This window comes from Eretmochelys imbricata, chromosome 1, assembly GCF_965152235.1.
Source record: "Eretmochelys imbricata isolate rEreImb1 chromosome 1, rEreImb1.hap1, whole genome shotgun sequence".
NCBI lineage: Eukaryota > Metazoa > Chordata > Testudines > Cheloniidae > Eretmochelys > Eretmochelys imbricata.
In genome coordinates, this window is record NC_135572.1 from 168,238,329 (window position 1) to 168,259,376 (window position 21,048).

Sequence of the window (21,048 nt, forward strand, 5' to 3'; positions counted from 1 at the left end):
TTACACTAATCTCTATGAAAAGTTCAGAATGCTGATAATCCCTCCGGTTTTTCCTGTAGAAGCACAGTAGTGGTGCTGTACCCTGTTTTCCTGCCAGCCTGCTCTTAGTCATCAGATGTTTGGTACCCAAGCAAAATTCTTTTGATCCCATATCACATTATGAAACCTGAACTCCTCTAGAAGAGTGACACACAGGATATCATGTTTTAGTCATCAAAAGATTTTAAAGTAATCATACCTTAAATTAGAAACACTGCAGCTTATTGATATCTGGTACAAGTTTGTAATTTTTTAAAATATGAAGTATCAATTATTTTACACATGTATAAAGAGCAGTAGAATGATCAGTATTTGCTATCTAACAAAACACCTGTTGCCTTCCCTTTTATAGCTGTGCTACTTTCAATTCATGTGAGTTTCCTAATATGAACAGTATTTTGGTAGCATATGACCTCATTCAAGCTGAAATGGTGTTTCAGAGGTTGCCAGTCACTATTTAAAAATACACTTTAAAATATTCTAACGCATGGATGATGTTCAAAGGAGATGTTGAAAAACATGCTTTTCCTAACAGTGAATGAAGTGAAATTTTCATTTCACTGTTTCATCTGAAAAGAACACAACACAGAATACACACAGAAGTTAACTTGTTTTTTTTTTTTTTTTAACAGCAAAAACTGTTTAAGGGTCCAATCCTGGAAAGTGCAGAGCACCCTTGACTCTCACGGAGGTTGATGGAAATTAAGGATGCTCTATACCCCACATGACTGAGTTCTGAAGGAGGAGCAAATGGCAACAAGACAGATTCTTTAACTACACATCACATGGCTGAATCACTGAAGCCAATGGGATTGCCCAGGGTGTGAGTTGGCACAGAATTTGGCCAAATAAAAATATTTCATGAATGCATTTTTTGCCTGATCCTGCACTCCATTCTCAGGCAAATGTTCTATTGGGAGTTCCTCTGAATATATAAAATACAAGGTCTAAAATATTGCACTGCAGGGAATGTGCAGTAGGAGGTGGTGTTTTGAGCATGTAAAACCTTTTTGAGTTGATATTTTTCTCTTTCAGATTTAAAAAAATTGTAGTTGCATTTGTAGGGAAAAAAAATTCATTGGACATTTCTATAGAAGAAAAATACCAACCAAATTTACAGGAAAACTGAGATATACCCAGAAATTTTGGCAAATCTCCTTCCCCTCTTCCAAGATCCCCCCATTTCCCAATAAGTGGGGACAAACACTGAATAAATTTAAGCTTGCTATTTTAGAAATCCATTGTTTTGCCATCAGTTAATCCTTTTCTAGTTCACTGAAGAAATTCCAGAATGCATCATTCTGTGATCTCACTGATACAGTTAGTCCCATGCAATCCATTATAAGCAAGTTAAACTAATTATTTCTGTGCTGTATGCCCTTAACACCTTAGCTGGGCATTTAGCACATACCTTGGTGCTTACATCATTTTTTATTTTAGCTTTGCAATTTAACTTTAAGAAATTTATGGCTATAATGAAAGGTGTTCCAGATACCTCTGATAAAAACATTCAGAACTAAGTTTTCTGTTTACAACCTGTACAACGTCATTGACTTTTAAGGTGTTGCACATGCTGTCAGTGCTCAATGTGAAATGAATATACGTATAGATCAGTAAAATTACGTTTATATAAAAGCCATGTTCGGGTGACTAAAGATTTAGGTACAGATCTTCAACCTGGAGTTGTGCAAAGGGACCTTAAACCAACATGAAGGAGCTGTGGAGAATCTCCCTATCGCAGGAAAATCATCAGCTGGCATATCATCAGCGTAGCTGGCTTTATGCCACCCACTCCCCTCCACTACCACCATTCTCTGCACTCACTAGTTGAAGAAGCAGACAATATACAATGGGATCTCGATCTCTGCCGATGGATGTGAGATGTGGAGGGGAGAACAGGAATTACTGGATAGGTCTCACAAAAACTCTGGTTCACTGAAGCACACATCTGTTGGCCTGGTCTTTTCTGCATTGATCTGCCATGCTATATACTCTGAAGGTGAGCAGGGGAATGAGGTGCTAAGGATTATCCACTGTGTTGCACTCCATGAAGGTGGGCTCAGGAAATAAATAAATAAAATCAGCTCTGTTTATGTCCCCTTTGGGAACTTTTCCCTAATAATCCTGCTTCAGGACAGGGAGCCAAACTGGGCTCAGAGATGGCTCTGAAAATATTGAATTGATGGTGACCTCCGTTTCCTCAAAGAGCCTGGGTTTATTGTCTCCCCTCTCCCCCACGGGCCCTTTCGGGGCCTGTCAAAGAAGGAGCTGGCCTGGGGCTCCAGGATGGGCTCTCCAGAAGCTCTATTTCTCTCTATGGCATGTGACCCACATGGGTCTTTGTTTCCCCTGGAAGCCCCCTGGGATATCAATAGAGATTCCCTTGGGAGCCTAGTATAGAGATGGTAGCAGGGGGAGAGTTTGATGCTTCTCAGGTATACCAGAGTTGTAAGGCATCTCACTACCACCTGCCCTTAGCATGAGGAAGCCTTGTCTGTACCTGTCAGGAGTCAGCTCCTTGACTCCACCAGCCACAGGCAACACAAGCACTCCCCTCTCAGCCTCCACAGGCTCCACTGACCCTTTGCAGGCAAGCATTAGGCACACTCTATCCCTAAGGACTCTGAGTATCCCCCTGCAGTATCCAGCCCCAGTTCTACTGGACTATCATAGAATTCACAGATCACTGCTCCCAAAGGACCAGTACACTCTGGCTTACCAGTTTCGTCTCAGGATCACCACTCTCTTGAACGCACAGCAGTCGGAGTTGTTCACAGTGAAAACAAGTAAAAGTTTACTGAATAAAGAACAGAGTTTTGAGAAGATGCAAGTAGAATGAATGGAAACAAAGGGTTACATGTAAAATAAAATCATAACATGCTTTCTAGAGCCTAAACTTAACTAACAAGACATTCCCCTGTCTCATAAAGATTAGCGCCCCCAGAATTTCTCTCCCAGCATCAAACTGCCAGATCGCCTGTGAGCCTCCATTCATAAGACAAGCCACCTGGCAGCTTGTCCCCTCAGGAAAGGATACCTGCATGTACCTATGAACCCCAGATGTAGTTCCAATCATTCACTTGTAAACAGAGTAACTCCCGCTGCTTGTTTTTTCCTATCTAGACACTCCCCTGGAGACTTTGCAATCACTTGATTAGCATTTTGCTCAGAGTGTAAATAGGCATTCATAGTGAAGTACAGAATACTCAATTTACATACAGCCAGACAGATAAATAAGTGTCAACTGTCCAAAAGAAATTTTATCATCTTCCAACCCCAACTCATAGACTTTAAGAGCATAATTTTCAGTGTAGATACATAACTCCTTACATACTATCTGTTCACACATTTCACAGTGATTATGCTGACTAGTGTGACACAGGCTTTCATTGGAGATGTTACATGATACCCTTTGACAACTATTATGTCGAGATCAGACCCAGCAGACCCCTGTAATCCTATGCACCCCTGTGTCCTCTGCCAACTGGGATCAAGAGGTCCCTGGATCACAAAGGAAGCTCGGCCCAAAGGTCCCTTACGGCATGCTCTTGTGTCCCTTAGCTAAATATGGATCTGAGCTTCACCATATTTAACTCTCAGCATTGGGTCAATAAATCTTGGTAGTCATCTAAACAAACTCAGGGAAATAATTTCTGTTCTCAGGTGACACGTCGAGTAACTGCACTGATTGAATTGGATATTACAGACTCAATTATCAGCATTATGCTGATGATAACAAGCAAGTGTGTACTTACAAATAAACACTCAAAATCTTAAACAGAAAATGCTGTCACTAAGCTTCCCTGCTGTCAGGAAGAAATAAGAATTCCTAGGACACAAAGGTAAAAAGCCGAGCAGCAGCAGCCAGTGTCCTACTTTTCATAAGAACTGCCACTGTTGTTACCACTACTGCAGCTGCATCTGCAGTGGCACCAGTCAGAACTGTAGAGGGGAAAGTGTAGGGTAGGCAAATGCAAGACTAATCTATTTGCAGAAGTTTGTTTTCAAAAAACACAGTTTATAGGAGACCAAAACCCTGAGGTAAGTGGGGAAGTGGGATACCAGGAGGAGGCACGAGCAGGAGTGCATGAGAGGGGAGGGCCCCTGCCTCATACTGAGAAAGAGGAACGATCAGCAGGTTACCTCAAGTGCCTATATACAAATGCACGAAGCCTGGGAAACAAGCAGGGAAAACTGGAAGTCCTGGCACAGTCAAGGAATTATGATGTGATTGAAATAACAGAGACTTGGTGGGATAACTCACATGACTGGAGTACTGTCATGGATGGATATAAACTATTCAGGAAGGACATTAAGGGCAGAAAAGGTGGGGGAGTTGCACTGTATGTAAGGGAGCAGTACAACTGCTCAGAGCTCAAGTATGAAACTGCAGAAAAACCTGAGAGTCTCTGGATTAAGTTTAGAAGTGTGAGCAATGTTGTGGTGTCGTGGTGGGAGTCTACTATAGACCACCAGACTAGGGGGATGAGGTGGACGAGGCTTTCTTCCGGCAACTCGCAGAAGTTACTAGATCGCAGGCCCTGGTTCTCATGGGAGACTTCAATCACCCTGATATCTGCTGGGAGAGCAATACAGCGGTGCACAGACAATCCAGGAAGTTTTTGGAAAATGTAGGGGACAATTTCCTGGTGCAAGTGCTGGAGGAACCAACTAGGGGCAGAGCTCTTCTTGACCTGCTGCTCACAAACCGGGAAGAATTAGTAGGGGAAGCAAAAGTGGATGGGAACCTGGGAGGCAGTGACCATGAAACGGTCGAGTTCAGGATCCTAACACAAGGAAGAAAGGAGAGCAGCAGAATACAGACCCTGGACTTCAGAAAAGCAGACTTTGACTCCCTCAGGGAACTGATGGGCAAGATTCCCTGGGAGAATAACATGGGGGGGAAAGGAGTCCAGGAGAGCTGGCTGTATTTTAAAGAATCCTTATTGAGATTACAGGGACAAACCATCCCGATGTGTAGAAAGAATAGTAAATATGGCAGGCGACCAGCTTGGCTTAACAGTGAAATCCTTGCTGCTCTTAAATACAAAAAAGAAGCTTACAAGAAGTGGAAGATTGGACAAATGACCAGGGATGAGTATAAAAATACTGCTCGGGCTTGCAGGAGTGAAATCAGGAAGGCCAAATCACACCTGGATTTGCAGCTAGCAAGAGATGTTAAGAGTAACAAGAAGGGTTTCTTCAGGTATGTTAGCAACAAGAAGAAAGTCAAGGAAAGTGTGGGCCCCTTACTGAATGAGGGAGGCAACCTAGTGACAGAGGATGTGGAAAAAGCTAATGTACTCAATGCTTTTTTTGCCTCTGTCTTCACTAACAAGGTCAGCTCACAGACTGCTGCACTGGGCAGCACAACATGGGGAGAAGGTGACCCAGCCCTCTGTGGAGAAAGAAGTGGTTAGGGACTATTTAGAAAAGCTGGACGAGCACAAGTCCATGGGGCCGGATGCGTTGCATCCGAGAGTACTAAAGGAGTTGGCGGATGTGATTGCAGAGCCATTGGCTATTATCTTTGAAAACTCATGGCGATTGGGGGAGGTCCCAGATGACTGGAAAAAGGATAATGTAGTGCCCATCTTTAAAAAAGGGAAGAAGGAGGATCCTGGGAACTACAGGCCAGTCAGCCTCACCTCAATCCCTGGAAAAATCATGGAGCAGGTCCTCAAGGAATCAATTCTGAAGCACTTAGAGGAGAGGAAAGTGATCAGGAACAGTCAGCATGGATTCACCACGGGCAAGTCATGCCTGACTAATCTAATTGCCTTCTATGACGAGATAACTGGCTCTGTGGATGAAGGGAAAGCAGTGGACATGTTGTTCCTTGACTTTAGCAAAGCTTTTGACACGGTCTCCCACAGTATTCTTGCCAGCAAGTTAAAGAAGTATGGGCTGGATGAATGGACTATAAGGTGGATAGAAAGCTGGCTAGATTGTCGGGCTCAACGGGTAGTGATCAATGGCTCCATGTCTAGTTAGCAGCCGGTATCAAGTGGCGTGCCCCAGGGGTCAGTCCTGGGGCCGGTTTTGTTCAATATCTTCATAAATGATCTGGAGGATGATGTGGATTGCACCCTCAGCAAGTTTGCAGATGACACTAAACTGGAAGGAGTGGTAGATACGCTGGAGGGTAGGGATAGGATACAGAGGGACCTAGACAAATTGGAGGATTGGGCCAAAAGAAATCTGATGAGGTTCAACAAGGACAAGTGCACAGTCCTACACTTAGGATGGACGAATCCCATGCACCGCTACAGACTAGGGACCAAATGGCTCGGCAGCAGTTCTGCAGAAAAGGTCCTAGGGGTTACAGTGGACGAGAAGTCGAATATGAGTCAGCAGTGTGCCCTTGTTCCCAAGAAGGCCAATGGCATTTTGGGATGTATAAGTAGGGGCACTGCCAGCAGATCGAGGGACGTGATCGTTCCCCTCTATTCGACATTGGTGAGGCCTCATCTGGAGTACTGTGTCCAGTTTTGGGCCCCACACTACAAGAAGGATGTGGAAAAATTGGAAAGAGTTCAGCGGAGGGCAACAAAAATGATTAGGGGACTGGAACACATGACTTATGAGGCGAGGCTGAGGGAACTGGGGATGTTTAGTCTTCAGAAGAGAAGAATGAGGGGGGATTTGATAGCTGCTTTCAACTACGTGAAAGGGGGTTCCAAAGAGGATGGCTCTAGACTGTTCTCAGTGGTAGCAGATGACAGAACAAGGAGTAATGATCTCAAGTTATGGTGGGGGAGATTTAGGTTGGATATTGGAAAAACTTTTTCACTACGAGGGTGGTGAAACACTGGAATGCGTTACCTAGGGAGGTGATGAATCTTCTTCCCTAGAAGTTTTTAAGGTCAGGCTTGACAAAGCCCTGACTGGGATGATTTAGTCGGGGATCGGTCCTGCTTTGAGCAGGGGGTTGGACTAGATGACCTCCTGAGGTCCCTTCCAACCCTGATATTCTATGATTCTATGATATCAGTCCAGCCATCCTTTTCCCTTTTCTATAAATATCCGCACTCTCCCCACCCCCAGCAAAAAACAACTTATGGACTATATAACCCATCAAGGGCAGAACAGAAAAGACAGCCCAAGAATACAGCAGCTTAAAGTTCTTGTGTTTGGCACCTAGATACCACAAAGCGATTGGTACATTAGAGATAGGTACATATTTGTAACATTTAAAAAATATTAAAAGAACATTATAAAAGTTGTGAAGTCAATAGGTAACAGAGCAGCATTAATAAAATACTAGAAAGTACATAGCTATATACAGATAAAAATAAATACAGAAGACTAACTGGCAGGTACACAGAACCCCAGAGTGATGCCATATTATGTCATGATAGGCAGCAATGTTTCTAGGCTACGTCTACATAAGTTATACTGACAAAAGTGCTAATGTCGCTCAGAGGTATGAAAAAAACATCCCTCTAAGCAACATAAGTTACACCAACAGAAGCGCCAGTGTGGACAGCACTATGTAAGTGGGAGAGGCTCTTCTGCCAACATAGCTACCACCGCTCATTGGAAGTGGTTTAATTATGCTAACAGGAGAGCTCTCTTTCATCGGCATAGAGTGGCTACACAAACGATTTTACAGCGGCACAGCTGCATCGGTACAGCTGTGGCACTGTGAGATTGCTAGTGTAGACATGGCCTAAAAAGTGTAGGGATCCCTAAATCCCTAAAAAGGTATTTCCAGGAATGACCTCTCAGCATTAGTTAATTAGTGCTGGTGCAAAATGTAATGTTATCCTGAAAATGACTTATCTTGATGCTTCTTGGAGAAAAGTAACCCAAGGTGGCAGTGCCAGTTAGGTAGGCCAACAAAAAGCAGGTTTCCTATGTGCTTTCAGACATCCCACATTCACAGGTTTCCATGGTTTTAGAGTTTTAGCTGAACAATTTCTAATAACGTTGACTACAGCTCAGCAATTATGATCCTCAAATATACATACAGTTACACTTAGAAAACTCATGATTTGACACAAAACGTCCATCTTTTGAGCACTCATATTCCATTACTTACAATAGGTTCTTTAAACACACCGCACTGAACTACGTATATAAATAATGTTTATCCAAATATATCTGCTCCCCAATGCTGCCCCTTAGAGGACACATTTTAGAAGTTCATTATATCAAAGATGCAAACCAAAACCCTTGAAGACCACAAGATTTGAAGTTTCTCAGCACAATGTAGGTTTGGGATCATTTTGAAAGAAACAGTTCACAAATATGGCAGGTAGTCATGTAGGATCACTTCTTTTTTTTTTTGTTTTCCCTTTGTTTAATTTCTGCCTAGGGGTTGGTTCATCAACTTGATTTCCCTTCCCACTTTTGACTTACACTTTTAAATGAATGTCCAGTTTTTGACTTACAAGTGATTTTGTTCCTGTGCTCATTAAACAAGTATTATAGCAACACAATAAAATCTCTGAGCTAAACCTGTGTAGTAATTTTTTAAGAGTTGCTAAATCTTTCAAAATAAACTTGGTTATAAACCATGTTCTGTAGTGTGCCAGTGTTGTACAGCCTCTGTGTATGCTCCCCAAATCCTGCCTCTCTTGGGTGGGGGATTATAATGGTATCACAGCAGTGCTGGTGCAGCTGGGGTCTTCTGTGTCTGCATGGAGATGGAAAGTAAGATTTGCCTCTAAGTACCTGAAATGGGTAGGAAAGTACCCATTAATAATGTGTAATGCCCTGATTCTGCAAGGAGCTCTGTGTAGGTGGATCTCCATGCCTGTGCAGAGCCCCACTGAACTCAACAGAACTCTGCGCAGTCGGGCTCTTTTGGAGCATCAGGGCTTACATTTGCATGCAAGCACTGACAGGGGAGCAGATCCCGATACACTTATGATGAAACAACTTTGAATTCTTGAAGCCTTAATTTTGTACAAAGGTTCAAAATTCTGGAAAGAAGAAAACCTTATGTCCCCAAATGAACTTCCAGTATATTAAAGACAAAATTCATGCTTTCTGACACTATAAGCAGTGTAATTAGGGATAATACTGCTTTTGCTATGAAATTGCATTTGTGTTCCATTATTTCAAGTGCAAATACCCTTTACTTAGCCCTCACTGTCTGCATGTTTGTCCATTTCAGAAGAAGCACTATGCAATAAAGCGTAAGTTTGTACTCAGGAGAGATGCAGGACTGTATTAAAAGAGGGTTGCATTGTAAGTGAGGGATGAGGTTCACTACCAGATCTGTCCAGGGAGGGAGCAGGGAAGAGTATCCACACTGTGCCCAGTTACAGCTTATATTATCAACTTCTCTGTTATGCAGCACTAAAATTCTTCAAACTCAGCTAAATATAGAAAGTAACCATTAAGCTACACACATGGGATTGACTTCTCATCGCATCATTCCAGTTTTACACCAATCAGTGGAGTGATACCTGCATAAAAATAGAGTAATGCAGCAGTGAATAAGGCCCATCATTTCCCGAATCTGTGAACCTCATAATATAGTGCTGCTTATTATATTAAGATTGCTTGTGTCATCATGGCTAAGTATTGGCATTTCAATTATAAATCACAATTTTCAGTAGTTACAAACTAACACAATGTGGTGCACAAAATCCCAGCCTTTTTACAAATACATGTTACACTGTTTCTGAGTTATAAAATGGGGTAAATGATCTATTTTAAATATTCATTTGCTAAAAATTAAACTTTGCAGGTCGTAATTTGCAAACAAAAATTGTTTACAAAGCTTGAATGTATGAGTCAGCAAAGTGGAGTAAAGTTGACCTAATGCCCAAAAACATTGTTACACTTTCTTTACACAAATCCTACACCTTTAAAATACACAAATGTCACTCAGAATGTCTGTAAAATGACCAAAAACTTCAAACTTGGGTGTCCTAAGAGTACCTTTGTTTTCACTTTGGTGATGGTCCTTGTTCTAACTGGCACGGTTGTAGAACGGCTAAATAAACCTTTCCAATAATTTTGTATACTCTCTAAGGGTTTTTTGCAATAAAAGAACATTTATGACACACTTAAAACATGTGTGCTCCAGTTTCATTGTTTCAGAATTGGCTGTGATTCCAATTATGCATCATCATTATCCTGTATTATCTTAGAACTACCAGGATCAGCAGAATAGAGAGCTCATTTAGGGCTTGTCTACGCTGGCACTTTACAGCACTGCAACTTTCTGGCTCCGGGGTGTGGAAAAACACCCCCCCCGAGCGCTGCAAGTTTCAGTGCAGTAAAGTGGCAGTGCAGACAGTGCACCAGCGCTGGGAGCTGTGCTCCCTGCACTGGTAGCTATTCCCCCCGTGGAGGTGGGGTTTTTTATAGCACTGGGAGCGCTCTCTCTCCCAGCGCTATGCCGCGACTAAACAGCCACGTTAAAGTGTTGCCACGGCAGTGCTGCCACAGCCAACACTTTAACGTTGCTAGTGAAGACATGCCTTTCGTTCTTCAACACAATAACACAAGAAAAATGCAAAACAGAAGAAAGCCAGCCCGCCTCAGTTAGCAGTTTTGCTTCCAATAAAGTATTTCTTTAACAAACAAACAAACCCTACTTACACCAATTATTCTCATGGCTAATCTGTTTTGTTTATCCAGTATAGTAACTTCTCTCCGTAGCAAGAAGTCTGGATATCGTTTCCCATATGCAGAGCCCTTCTCCAGTTTGTAGGTATTTCTGCTTGTCCTTACATTTCACAATGGCTTAACAGCTTTCTAGCATCCATGTTATAATCTTCCAAATTACCTCCAATTCAATAACTTCATTTATGTATCCCTGAATAGGTCTTTGGTCTTATTGCTCTTAAGCACCATGTACTGTTTGACAGTATTTTCCACAGATAACATTCCCCAATCCTTCATTTTTATTTCATATTTTCTCTATACTGAACTGCAGGTTCCTAAACTATCTAGTTTATTCTGAATTGTATTGCTTTCTTCCTTTATTATGATTGCTCCTTTTGTATCATAAAGCACATGAATATCTGTTCCTCTTTTTACACTTCAGTTCCTCAAAATGGCCGGTTATCATCATGACTTGGCTAAATTCCAATCAGGCAGATACATTCTGCCTTCCAAAATGTCCCTTGCATTTCAGTTGATTAAAATACTCTTTACTTCCTGTCCTAAATTACGCTGTTCTAAGTTATAGCTCTGCACTAATAAATGGCTGCCATTTTCCATCCCAAAGGTAAGTGTCATGAATGGGTGAAAATGACTGCTACGTATGTAATTTATGGATCAGACTGTCAGAACACTTCATGCCTACTGTCCCTACTTAAAATGTACAGTCACAGTATTTATTTTTAAGCAATAAATTTGCTATTTTTCCAAGCCGTCCCCTCAAAAAGTTCTCCGTATCCAAGGTATTTCAGTGGAATTAAAAAGCATGTCCCTACTTTTCTCCCCAATTGCAGATTTTCAATAATCACAGGTGTGCTTTGGGAAATTTTGCATGAAAAATATTATATAATCGTCAATAATTATTTATTATTTACTAATACTCACTTTTCTACCATGTTTCAATCAAGATCCCATGCTGATGTTCCCTATCTGTGAATATACTTTCAGTTCCTGCTTTTGGATTTATATGGAAACATCTCAAGCACCCCAAAGTAGCTATTACTTCCAGAAATTTTAGCCCTATTTTTGAGGGTTTTTCCCTTGACATCTTGGGTTGGATTACTCTCTTGTATAACTCCACCAAAGTCAACAGGAATTACAGCAGGGATGAATTTGACCCGTCATATTAAACACTTCACAACCTATATACTTAATTCAAACTAGTCATGTTGTATAGTGAAATCTAATAGGCTGAAAAACTTTTAAGATACTTGGCAGCATATCATGATGGTCTTGCCCTCTATGGTAAAATATATCAGCACCTTGAACCATGCTGTGATGCCTCTATCCTCTCAGGACGTGGGTCACTGTATGTATGTATTGTTTTATATTGCTTGTTTGTCTACTTCGGGTCTGCACTCAAAGACCTTACAATCTATGTCCCCTCTTTGCTCCATACAGTGCCAAGCACACTGATGATGCTCAATAAACAAACCTAGGAAACAAAAAATGAAAATAAAAAAGCTTTCTTTTCAAAATCTCCCCTCAGTGAATTTCCTCTTAGATTCCTATGACTCTTTTTATTCTCCCAGAAAAATTCAGGTCTCTGTTTCAGTATTGACCTCAGTTTCCAGCAGAGTCACAGACCCTCACTCATTCATCTTTAATCGTGCCCTGACTGAGCCAAACTTGACCACAACCTGAGCTCCTAAACCAATCTGAACACAATTCTCACATGCACATAAACCCTGAAATTCTAAGAAATGTGTGACGGAAGTATACATACAGGGAAAGATAGGGATAGTGTTGCAGCCTGAACTCTAACTCCACACCACTGTGTTATTAAAATACATGCATGATGCAAAATCCCCTTACTGCTGGGATTAAGCCACAATGCAGACTATTCAACTGCAAAGTTTCATGCTTAAAAAAGTGAATTTTTAAAACAAAGGGGAAAATTCTGAGGTAATATGTAAAGTGTAGTAAATTACATGTTGGTAATTGGGTGTAAGTAGCTATAAGGGAGTAAGATGTAAATTACACAACAAGTATCCAAAAGCAGGAAAAATAGGCCACCGCCTGTTTTAAAGTACAACCTCCCATCACCTGCTCTTTCTGCTGCAAACACTATTCTAGCCCCATAACCTCTAAATTCAGTCTCATTACTATGGCTAGTTGAAATTTTTGACAAAAATGTCTTTTCAAATTATACATTTTTTTTGGCAAATTTTTTGTATCATTTGAAATTTTCCAATTTTCAATTAAACAAAATAACATAGATGGATTCAAATTAAAATGAAAACTTCTTGGCTTTTGTTTTTTCTCAAAGCTTCTCTTCTCCCCCTCCCTTTTTTCCAGTGGAAAAATCCAAAATTATTGGTTTTGAATAATGTTATTGGGAAAAGTCAGAAAATTTCAGGAAATTTTTTTTTAAAAGAAATTTTTTAAAATTTTTAAATGGAAAAGAACTTCCATTTTTGACCTGCCCCACCAAGTACAGAGAGTAAAATTTAGGTATAAGAAGGTATAAATGACACTTGGTAAGTCTAGGATAGCCTAAAATTGTGTAATGTATATGGCGGAGAGTGGAAAAGGGGGAATTTGGTTGACAGTGTTCAAAAGCAACAGTATAATATATAGATTCCTATTTATTTATTTACAACTGAAGAACTGCCAAGCCACTTTTTTCTGATTGATAAAAAATAATTGTTGTTACTCTTCCTTGGCTTAGATCTTGTTTTTTTGCAAAGATTTCAGCCCAGACACAATTGTTAAGAAATTACCACACTGAAAATAGTCTATAACGGAAATGCAACAGATCCTTATTGCAGTTGTCATCTTGTGAATAGTGATCCTAAAATAAATTAATTTGGGGAAGATGGGTCCTCTATGCTCACTTCCATTTTTCCCCTCTTAATTCATCTCTCATAAAGGCGTCACATCACAGTGAACCAGAAAAGAGGTAGCCTGTGAATAGTTCTCCTGGATTAACATAAAAGTGCTGCTCAGGAACAACATTAAACACCTTTTCCTTCCCTTGAGGGCTCAGCTGTGTTGCGTCTAGAACACTCCCAGCCTCTTCTGTCATTGGAAGCAAGGGATAAGTCTACGTTCTGAACTTTGATCCCTCACATAGTAGCACATTGTGTTACCACCAAACTACTTGGAGCCTGGCCCTATGGTACACTGTAACCATCCTTGATGACCTTTCCCAGGTTAACAGATCAGAGAGAGAAACAAGGTCAGTTGTCCTCCTCCAAACCTCATATGTAGTCATATCTCTCAACTCTGTACCTGAAGACAGTGCCTCTACTGAAATTTTATTTCTTAAATTGCCTGTTTTGGGCTTATAGTGTATTTACTGAGACATCTGCTGACTTTGTAAATTGTAGAGATGTATAAAATGTTCACAGCATAAATTAGAGCTGTAGCAGTTTATGCCTGGCGTTATATGATATAGTTTGTGTCCTTTGACATATTCTCTGCCGTGTCTCTGGCAACATTTCCCAATGAGGTTCTTTCTCCCAAGCTCTTTTAACAAATTATGTGTTTGACTATTATCTCAATGCAAAGCTTCTGAAATCATTTACTGGTGTTTTTCTAATTACTATTTCTGGTTTAAAGTTTCTGAAAAGTGTGCAGAATGTGTCTCTGTATTGAAGAAATCTAGCATAAAAAGTGAGCTTGTATATAACGATGTTTCCTTAAAGTGAAGTTCTATTTTGAAAAGTGACTACAATAATGGCAACAGATCTGATCTGTACTTGGATTTAGTCAAACCTGCTGATATAACTGAAATAAGATTTTACTGCTTTTTACTCCTGTTAGCACTGCAGAGCAAAAACAACTATGAAAATAGTGCACTGGAGTCTACTACTCTTGTGCGTTATCCACAGACTTCATTACTATGTTTCATTTACAGAATCAATCAGTTACACTTGTGCAACCCCACTGAACTCAAACTGTTCTAGCATTAAGGCCATGCAGCAGCCCTGAATCTGAGCAGTAAAAACATGAGCTTTATGCTAGTTTAGCCCATACATTCACCCTGCAGTTCAGCTGAACCCAGGATCTGGTTAGTAGTATTCAGCTGACTTTCTGTAGTTCTTCCTTTTGGTTATTGAAACTTATTTTCCTATAAAGCCCTATATCAGTGGTTCTCAAATTTTTCCAAATCATGACTAAGGCTACAATGTAGTCACAGAGGTCGTGGAAGTCACGAAATCCATGACTTCCAGTGCCCTCCATAATTTCAGCCTGTGGCGGTCGGGAGCTGCAGGCTCCCCCGCCATCTGTGGGGGCAGAGACCTGAGGGGTATCCCCGCCACCTCTGGTGGCTCCTGGAGCTCCAAGCCGCCGCAGGTGGTGAGGGTACCCTGCAGCTCCCGGCCGCCACAGGCAACAAGGGAACCCCCAAGCTCCCAACCAACAGAGGGACCCCCAGAGCTGTGGGCAGCAGGGGTCCCCGGAGCCCCCATCTGCTGCAGGCGGCAGAGGACCCTGGAGCCCCAACACCCAACTCGCGGTAGAGGTCCCCGGAGCTCCTAGCTGCCGTGCAGCTACAGGCAGTGTGTGGACCCGCAGATTCCCATTTTGTCACCGATATTTTTAGTAAAAGTCAGGGACAGGTCACAGCTTCCGTGAATTTTTCTTTGTTGCCCATTACCTGTCCCTGACTTTTACTAAAAATATCGATGACAAAATCTTAGCCTTAATCATGACTCCATGCTATAATACAAAAACAGCTTCTAATTCCCATCCCATGGTTTCGGAACCCCCTCTTCCATCTAGCTGTATGGTCATCACCCCCTAGTTGAGAAACTATGCCCTCCACTGTGTACCTTGACCCCATCACCTGACAGCATGGGAGCTTCAACAGTTGCAAAGAATATTAAAGTTCTGTACGATACACAAATAGCAACTTCCAGCTGAGACAGAGCCCACATAGCTCCTACTGACTTGGTCAGAGAAGGTCTTTCATTTGGCTCACCTGACAGACTTCCTGCCCATGCACAATGGGTCAAACACAAGTCCTGATGAAGTCAATTGACCTCAAAAGTACTAGTATTTGGTTTTACAATTGCTGTTTGGGTCTTAGCACAAAACAAGTCTAAACACCAAATCTGCTAATTGGTCAAACCCATTCCATTGTCTGCTGACAAGCTAGCAGACACAACAGGTACAGTAACAGCGCTTAGGCTATCAGAAGTAAACCATATTCAGTTTTGATATGATCACACTGACAGTTTCCACACACTGGAAGCTTACTAATGGAAAATCTGTTGTGAATACTACTCAGGGCCTAATCCTGTTCCAAATATAGTCAACAGGACGACTCAGGATCAGGATCATTAAGTATGCAATCAGTATTCAGACATGTATTGTTTCTTACTGTGGTTTCAAAAAAAAGCAGAAGAGAGGAGACTCAGTGTGGCCATATCTGAAATCTATTCTTCCATAAAAGATGAGAAGCAGCTGGTACTCAGAGTTGATAAGATAAATAATATTGATGACAAACAGAAGCTGTGCCTAATATCCCTTTATAAGCAAAAAGACAGGGACATCTTCCCTGGTTGGACACTGTTTCAGGCACCCAAACGTTTATACACAGGGCCCAAATTAAATCTGGCTCATATCCAACATGGAGAACTGCTAACACTGCTGAGTTGGTGCTGACTACTTGTTTTCTGAAACAAGGCTGTCACCTTCAGTTCCTGTCTATTGCAAGTGAAATGGTACCTTGGAAATTCTGCATACAGTACATTTTTCTTTACTAATCTGGTTAATTTTCATTTAACCCTTTCATTCTGCTGAATGTAAAACCATTACTAAGAAAAGACATAGTTCATTATTTCACATCTGAGTGTAATAAATAATAATGCAGTACTTATATAGCTCTTTGCATTTCACAGCACAGTACAAACATTAATGAATGAATACTGATTCTATGGGCATTATGAAAAGAATCTGTTACTGTTAAGTATATATTAGATCACTGATTTCCTAATCTATTACTGTCTTATTGGCTTTAAACAGTAATGTGACATTTTACTGTTTTAATTTTTTTTTTTATAAAATGGTTTCTGCCTGTTCCTTTTGTATATGTGCATGTATTGTTTTTGCCTTGCTTAAGTGTAACTTCAGCAGCTTTCCATAGCAGTTGTCTTTCTATATAAATATATACAACAGTACATTATTTTTCTCAGCCTACCATTTTACGTTTAAAGGAATATGTACACACAAGTGATTAAAATGAAGCCACTAAGAAAACAATATGTAACAACACTACAGTTTTAGATACTGAGCTTTTTTGAGAGAGTATAGTAAGTAATGTGCTCTGTGAACCAGGTTGAGGGAGGGAGCATAGTCTCGTGCACAGAACACAGCACTAGGACTAAACCTTGGGTTCTATTTCTGCCTTTGCCACAGGTTCACTCTGTGACTTTCAGTGAGCCACTTCAGATATGTGTGCCTCAATTTCCCCATTGTAAAATGGAATAAGAATTCTTCCCACTGTACTGAAGTGTAGTGAGACTCCATTCATTAACATTTTTTAAATGTTTTGAGAATCTTGTATGAAAGACACTATATAAATTCAAAGGTCAAGATCCTCAGTTCCAGCCAAGGAGTGTACAATAGTTAAGAAATGGGAGGTGAAAAGGTGGCCTTTACATTTCTCTGATCCACCGCCAACTGTTGGGCCAGTCTGCTAGCTGCTGGCAGCCCTAAGGGGCTGGATATGGCAACCAGGGATCAGTGAAATACAGGGAAATTCCCATGGCCACACCAATGTTCCTCAACCATGCTGGCACCAGGGAGGTGAAGACTTTACAGACTTTGGGCCTAATCCAAAGACTACTGAAGTCAATAGATTCCCATTCAGTGGGCTTTGGATCAGGACCTCTGTGGAATCTTCATACCACAGGTTCAGATCACACATAATTAAGAATTCCAAAGTTAACTCTCCCAACTATCACACAATAGGAAAGAGGACAATACAAGAAGGCGACCGGTAGGGAGATGCTTGGCCAAACTCTTCCAAGTTAAGGGGTGGCAAAAAAAAAAAAAAAGAAAAAAAAGAGAAGAAGAATATATAACACTAGGAAACTCTTCTATCCTCACCCTGAAATTATAAGACTTATGTCTTCCTTGGAGGTTCCAGATTGCATCAGGCTGCATGGGCATCCTGGCCAACATGCTGGGGAACTATCTAGATTTACAAGATTACATACCTGCATGTCCCAGCTGCCCACCAACAGAATCGGTGGTCTTCTCTCAGGATCTTGCACCTCCACTAAAGTTCTTTCCTTCAGCATCATCACCACCAAGAGAAACTCATGTCAGGAGTAGTAGCTTCTTTCAGGAAATTGGGGATTGCAATTATTTTTATTATTTTGATCTCCATAACTGGGATCTAGTACAGTTAGCTGCAGTAGTCTCAGTCATTCATTTCCCAGACTATTGTCCTGTTCTAGCACTTCAGTTCTGTATTAAATACAGCCTGAAGCTCATTGAACTCTTTTCACAGTTTCGACCCTCTGGTTATCAAGACATCTCACAGATCCTTAGAAAGCCTTTCTATCTCAAAAAAGGAGTGATATGTCAAAACAGCAGCCTGGAAGCTTTAATTTCTACACCAGTGTTCTCTTCACCAGAGAATGCACTTACCGTGGCTCCTCGTACCATGTCTCATGTTGGTTCTCTGGGTCTCATCTGGTTCTGGAACTCTTTCACAGGCAAAATGGAGCCCACCAGTTTGCAAGACCTGGAGGAGATGTAGTCATTCCTTTCCAGGTGAATCTTCCTACTCATGGCGCTAGAAAATTACAAAAACTGTAGTAAACATTTCATTTGCTACGAAGAAGTGGAAGGCTAAAGTGGGGATCACAGAGTTATCTTGTGGCTTGATCTATAAGACGAAAGTGCGACATAGGGAGTCACCTCCTCTCTGTGCCTGTTTCCCCTTCCATCCTTTGTCTGTCTTGTCTAGTCTGTGTAACTTTTTTAGGTCTGGGACTGTCTTACTATGTGTATATGTGGAATCTCGCAAAATGCGTCCTGAACCTGGCTGCTACCTCTAGAAACTACTTTAATGTAAAAACTACTACTACTACTAATTGAGATTATAGTTCTCATTCCATACTCAGCCCCATACTCTTTGTGGTCCAACACCACTGTGTTTCACACGATGGAGGATGAACTCTGCATAGCTTTATAAAAATGAGGTATAGCCCTCAGGCTCCTGGCAAATTGCCACTGGAGCCCTTCATTGGCCAAAGTCGGAAGCCCCTTGGCAAAGTATAGTTTCAATTTTATATTTATAATTTCATCAAAATTTTTTTTTAACTTTCCATTTTCCAGCTGAAGACTCCTGGTACTGGATAGGCAACTGGAAATGAAGCTACTTTTTTACACACTATTCTTTGCATCTTTGTTAAAATTTTGCCATCCCGAAATTTGATGAAACATGTGTTTGCAGATGAACTGGGGATTTCCATTTGTGCAGTAATAGATTTTGGCTGGTGAAGGAGCAGTCAACTGCCAAGAGACAACTCTCTGACCTTTGGATGGTCCTCTAGTATGGCCAATGTCCCTGCAGAATATAAACTGAGTAGCTGATTAGCTAAATAAAGATCAAGGCCAAGTCAAAGTCAAGACTAGACATCCAGCCCTGAACAAATATTTAATACCCATTCTTGACTGAACAGGACCAAAGGTCTTTTTACTAATATTTTATATGATTTTAAAGTGGTCTAGCATCAAAGCCATTTTAAATCTTTTTTTTTTAATTTGTGCTTAGAACAAATTTATTGGACGCATTTGACTAATACTCTAATAAAACACCACCCATATTATTTATTTATCTAAAGCATTGTGAATGGATACAAACACTTGCTAATTTTTCCTCTCCAAATAAAACCTGCATTTAATAAGACATCTGAATTGGGACAAATCAGATTGTTCAAGGGGTTAGGTAGAGGATACACAGCCTTTCACGCCTAGGTTGCTGATTCAAGTCAGTGATGATCTAAAGTTGTTACCATCTGATGGTTATTGGTGGCCTGCATGACTTGAGTTTGATTCTTAGTCCAGTTTCAACATTCCACAAATTACATTCAGTATTTGTAATCATTTGCCTAATTAATTAACTAATGACATTTTAATTACTGTAGATTTAATTAGGGAATGTCGCTTTCTGATTGGCTCAATGCTTGCAAGGCTACCATTCCATAATGCCATGTAAAAATCCTTGATTCAGTTCCTCAGCAAAGATTTTTGCTTGTTACAGGCCCTGTGCGTGCTTCAGAGACAGCTTGAGGGAGGAGTGAGTAGAAGTCCTCCATTGAGACAGAGTGTTTTTTGTACTTTTAATGGAAAGTTAAAGGTTTCTTTTCTTAAATAGGCCTGATTCTGTTCTCATTCATATCAGTGAAAATCAGGAATGAATTTACTGAAGTGACGGGAATTAAAACAGAGCAAAAACCAGTATAACTGAGATCAGGCTCAGGGTCTTTATTTTGTAATACAAAAACACATTGGCTACATTATGTCTGAATTCAGGTGCTACCAATAAAAATAAGTACCCAGCGCAGCTATGAAATGGGAACTCAGAAAGAGAAGAGCTGCAGATAACATCACTGAAGCTCATATAATTAAGGCGACGATTTAGTCACGGGTATTTTTAGTAAAAGTCATGAACAGGTTATGGGCAATAAACAAAAATTCACTGCCGTGACCTGTGGTGGCATCCCGGGGTGGGGGAGGGTGCTGCTGGAGAGAACTGGGGAGGAGGTGCTACTGGGGAGGAGGCCCGGGGCCAGCGACAACAGCTGCCAGGGGCCAGTGGACTGCGGCAGCTCCAGCTGGCCAGGGACCGCTGCCAGGGGGCTGCGGCTGCTCCGGTCGGCCGGGGCCGGGGCCAGGGCTGCTCTGGACTGCAGCTGCTCTGGCCAGGAACCACTGCGGAGGGCTGCGGACCACGGCTGCTCCGGTCGGCTGTGAACCGCTGCCCGGGACTGTGGACTGCAGCTGCTCCGGCCAGACAGGGACCACTACCCAGGGCCGCAGCTGCTCCGGCTGTACAGGGACCACTGACCAGGGCCGCGGACTGCGGCTACTCTGGCCAGCCACCTGGGGAGCACTGCCTAGAGCACATCTGCTCTGACCACCCGGGACCACTACTGGGGGCCGCCAGACCAGCGGCTGGTGTGGCTGTCCCCAAGGCCGCTCTAGCAGCAGGTGGTGGGGCTGGCCCAGAGCCAGCTGCTTGGGCTGCCCTGCAGCCAGCCACACTGTCCTCTGCAGAAGTCACGGAGGTCGCAGAAAGTCATGGAATCCGTCACCTCCGTGATAGACAAGCAGCCCTACATATAATTAATTAACTATTATTAAATTATTTGACATCCAATAAAGCAAGCTACAAATATGCTACAAAGAGCTTTA

At 41.6% G+C, this 21,048-nt stretch overlaps 1 protein-coding gene across 2 annotated transcripts in view; it reads right to left on the reverse strand.

Moving 5' to 3' along the window:
- MAP3K7CL (MAP3K7 C-terminal like) overlaps positions 1-21,048 on the reverse strand; it is an 82,103-nt gene that overhangs the window by 57,303 nt on the left and 3,752 nt on the right. The window contains exon 2 of one of the 2 annotated variants that reach the window (XM_077819576.1): positions 18,289-18,421. In XM_077819576.1, coding sequence (XP_077675702.1) covers positions 18,289-18,291 — 3 coding nt within the window. In that variant the 5' untranslated portion in view covers positions 18,292-18,421. Of the gene's footprint in view, positions 1-18,273; positions 18,422-21,048 lie in introns of both variants that reach the window. The other variant, XM_077819569.1, reaches the window with a different exon arrangement.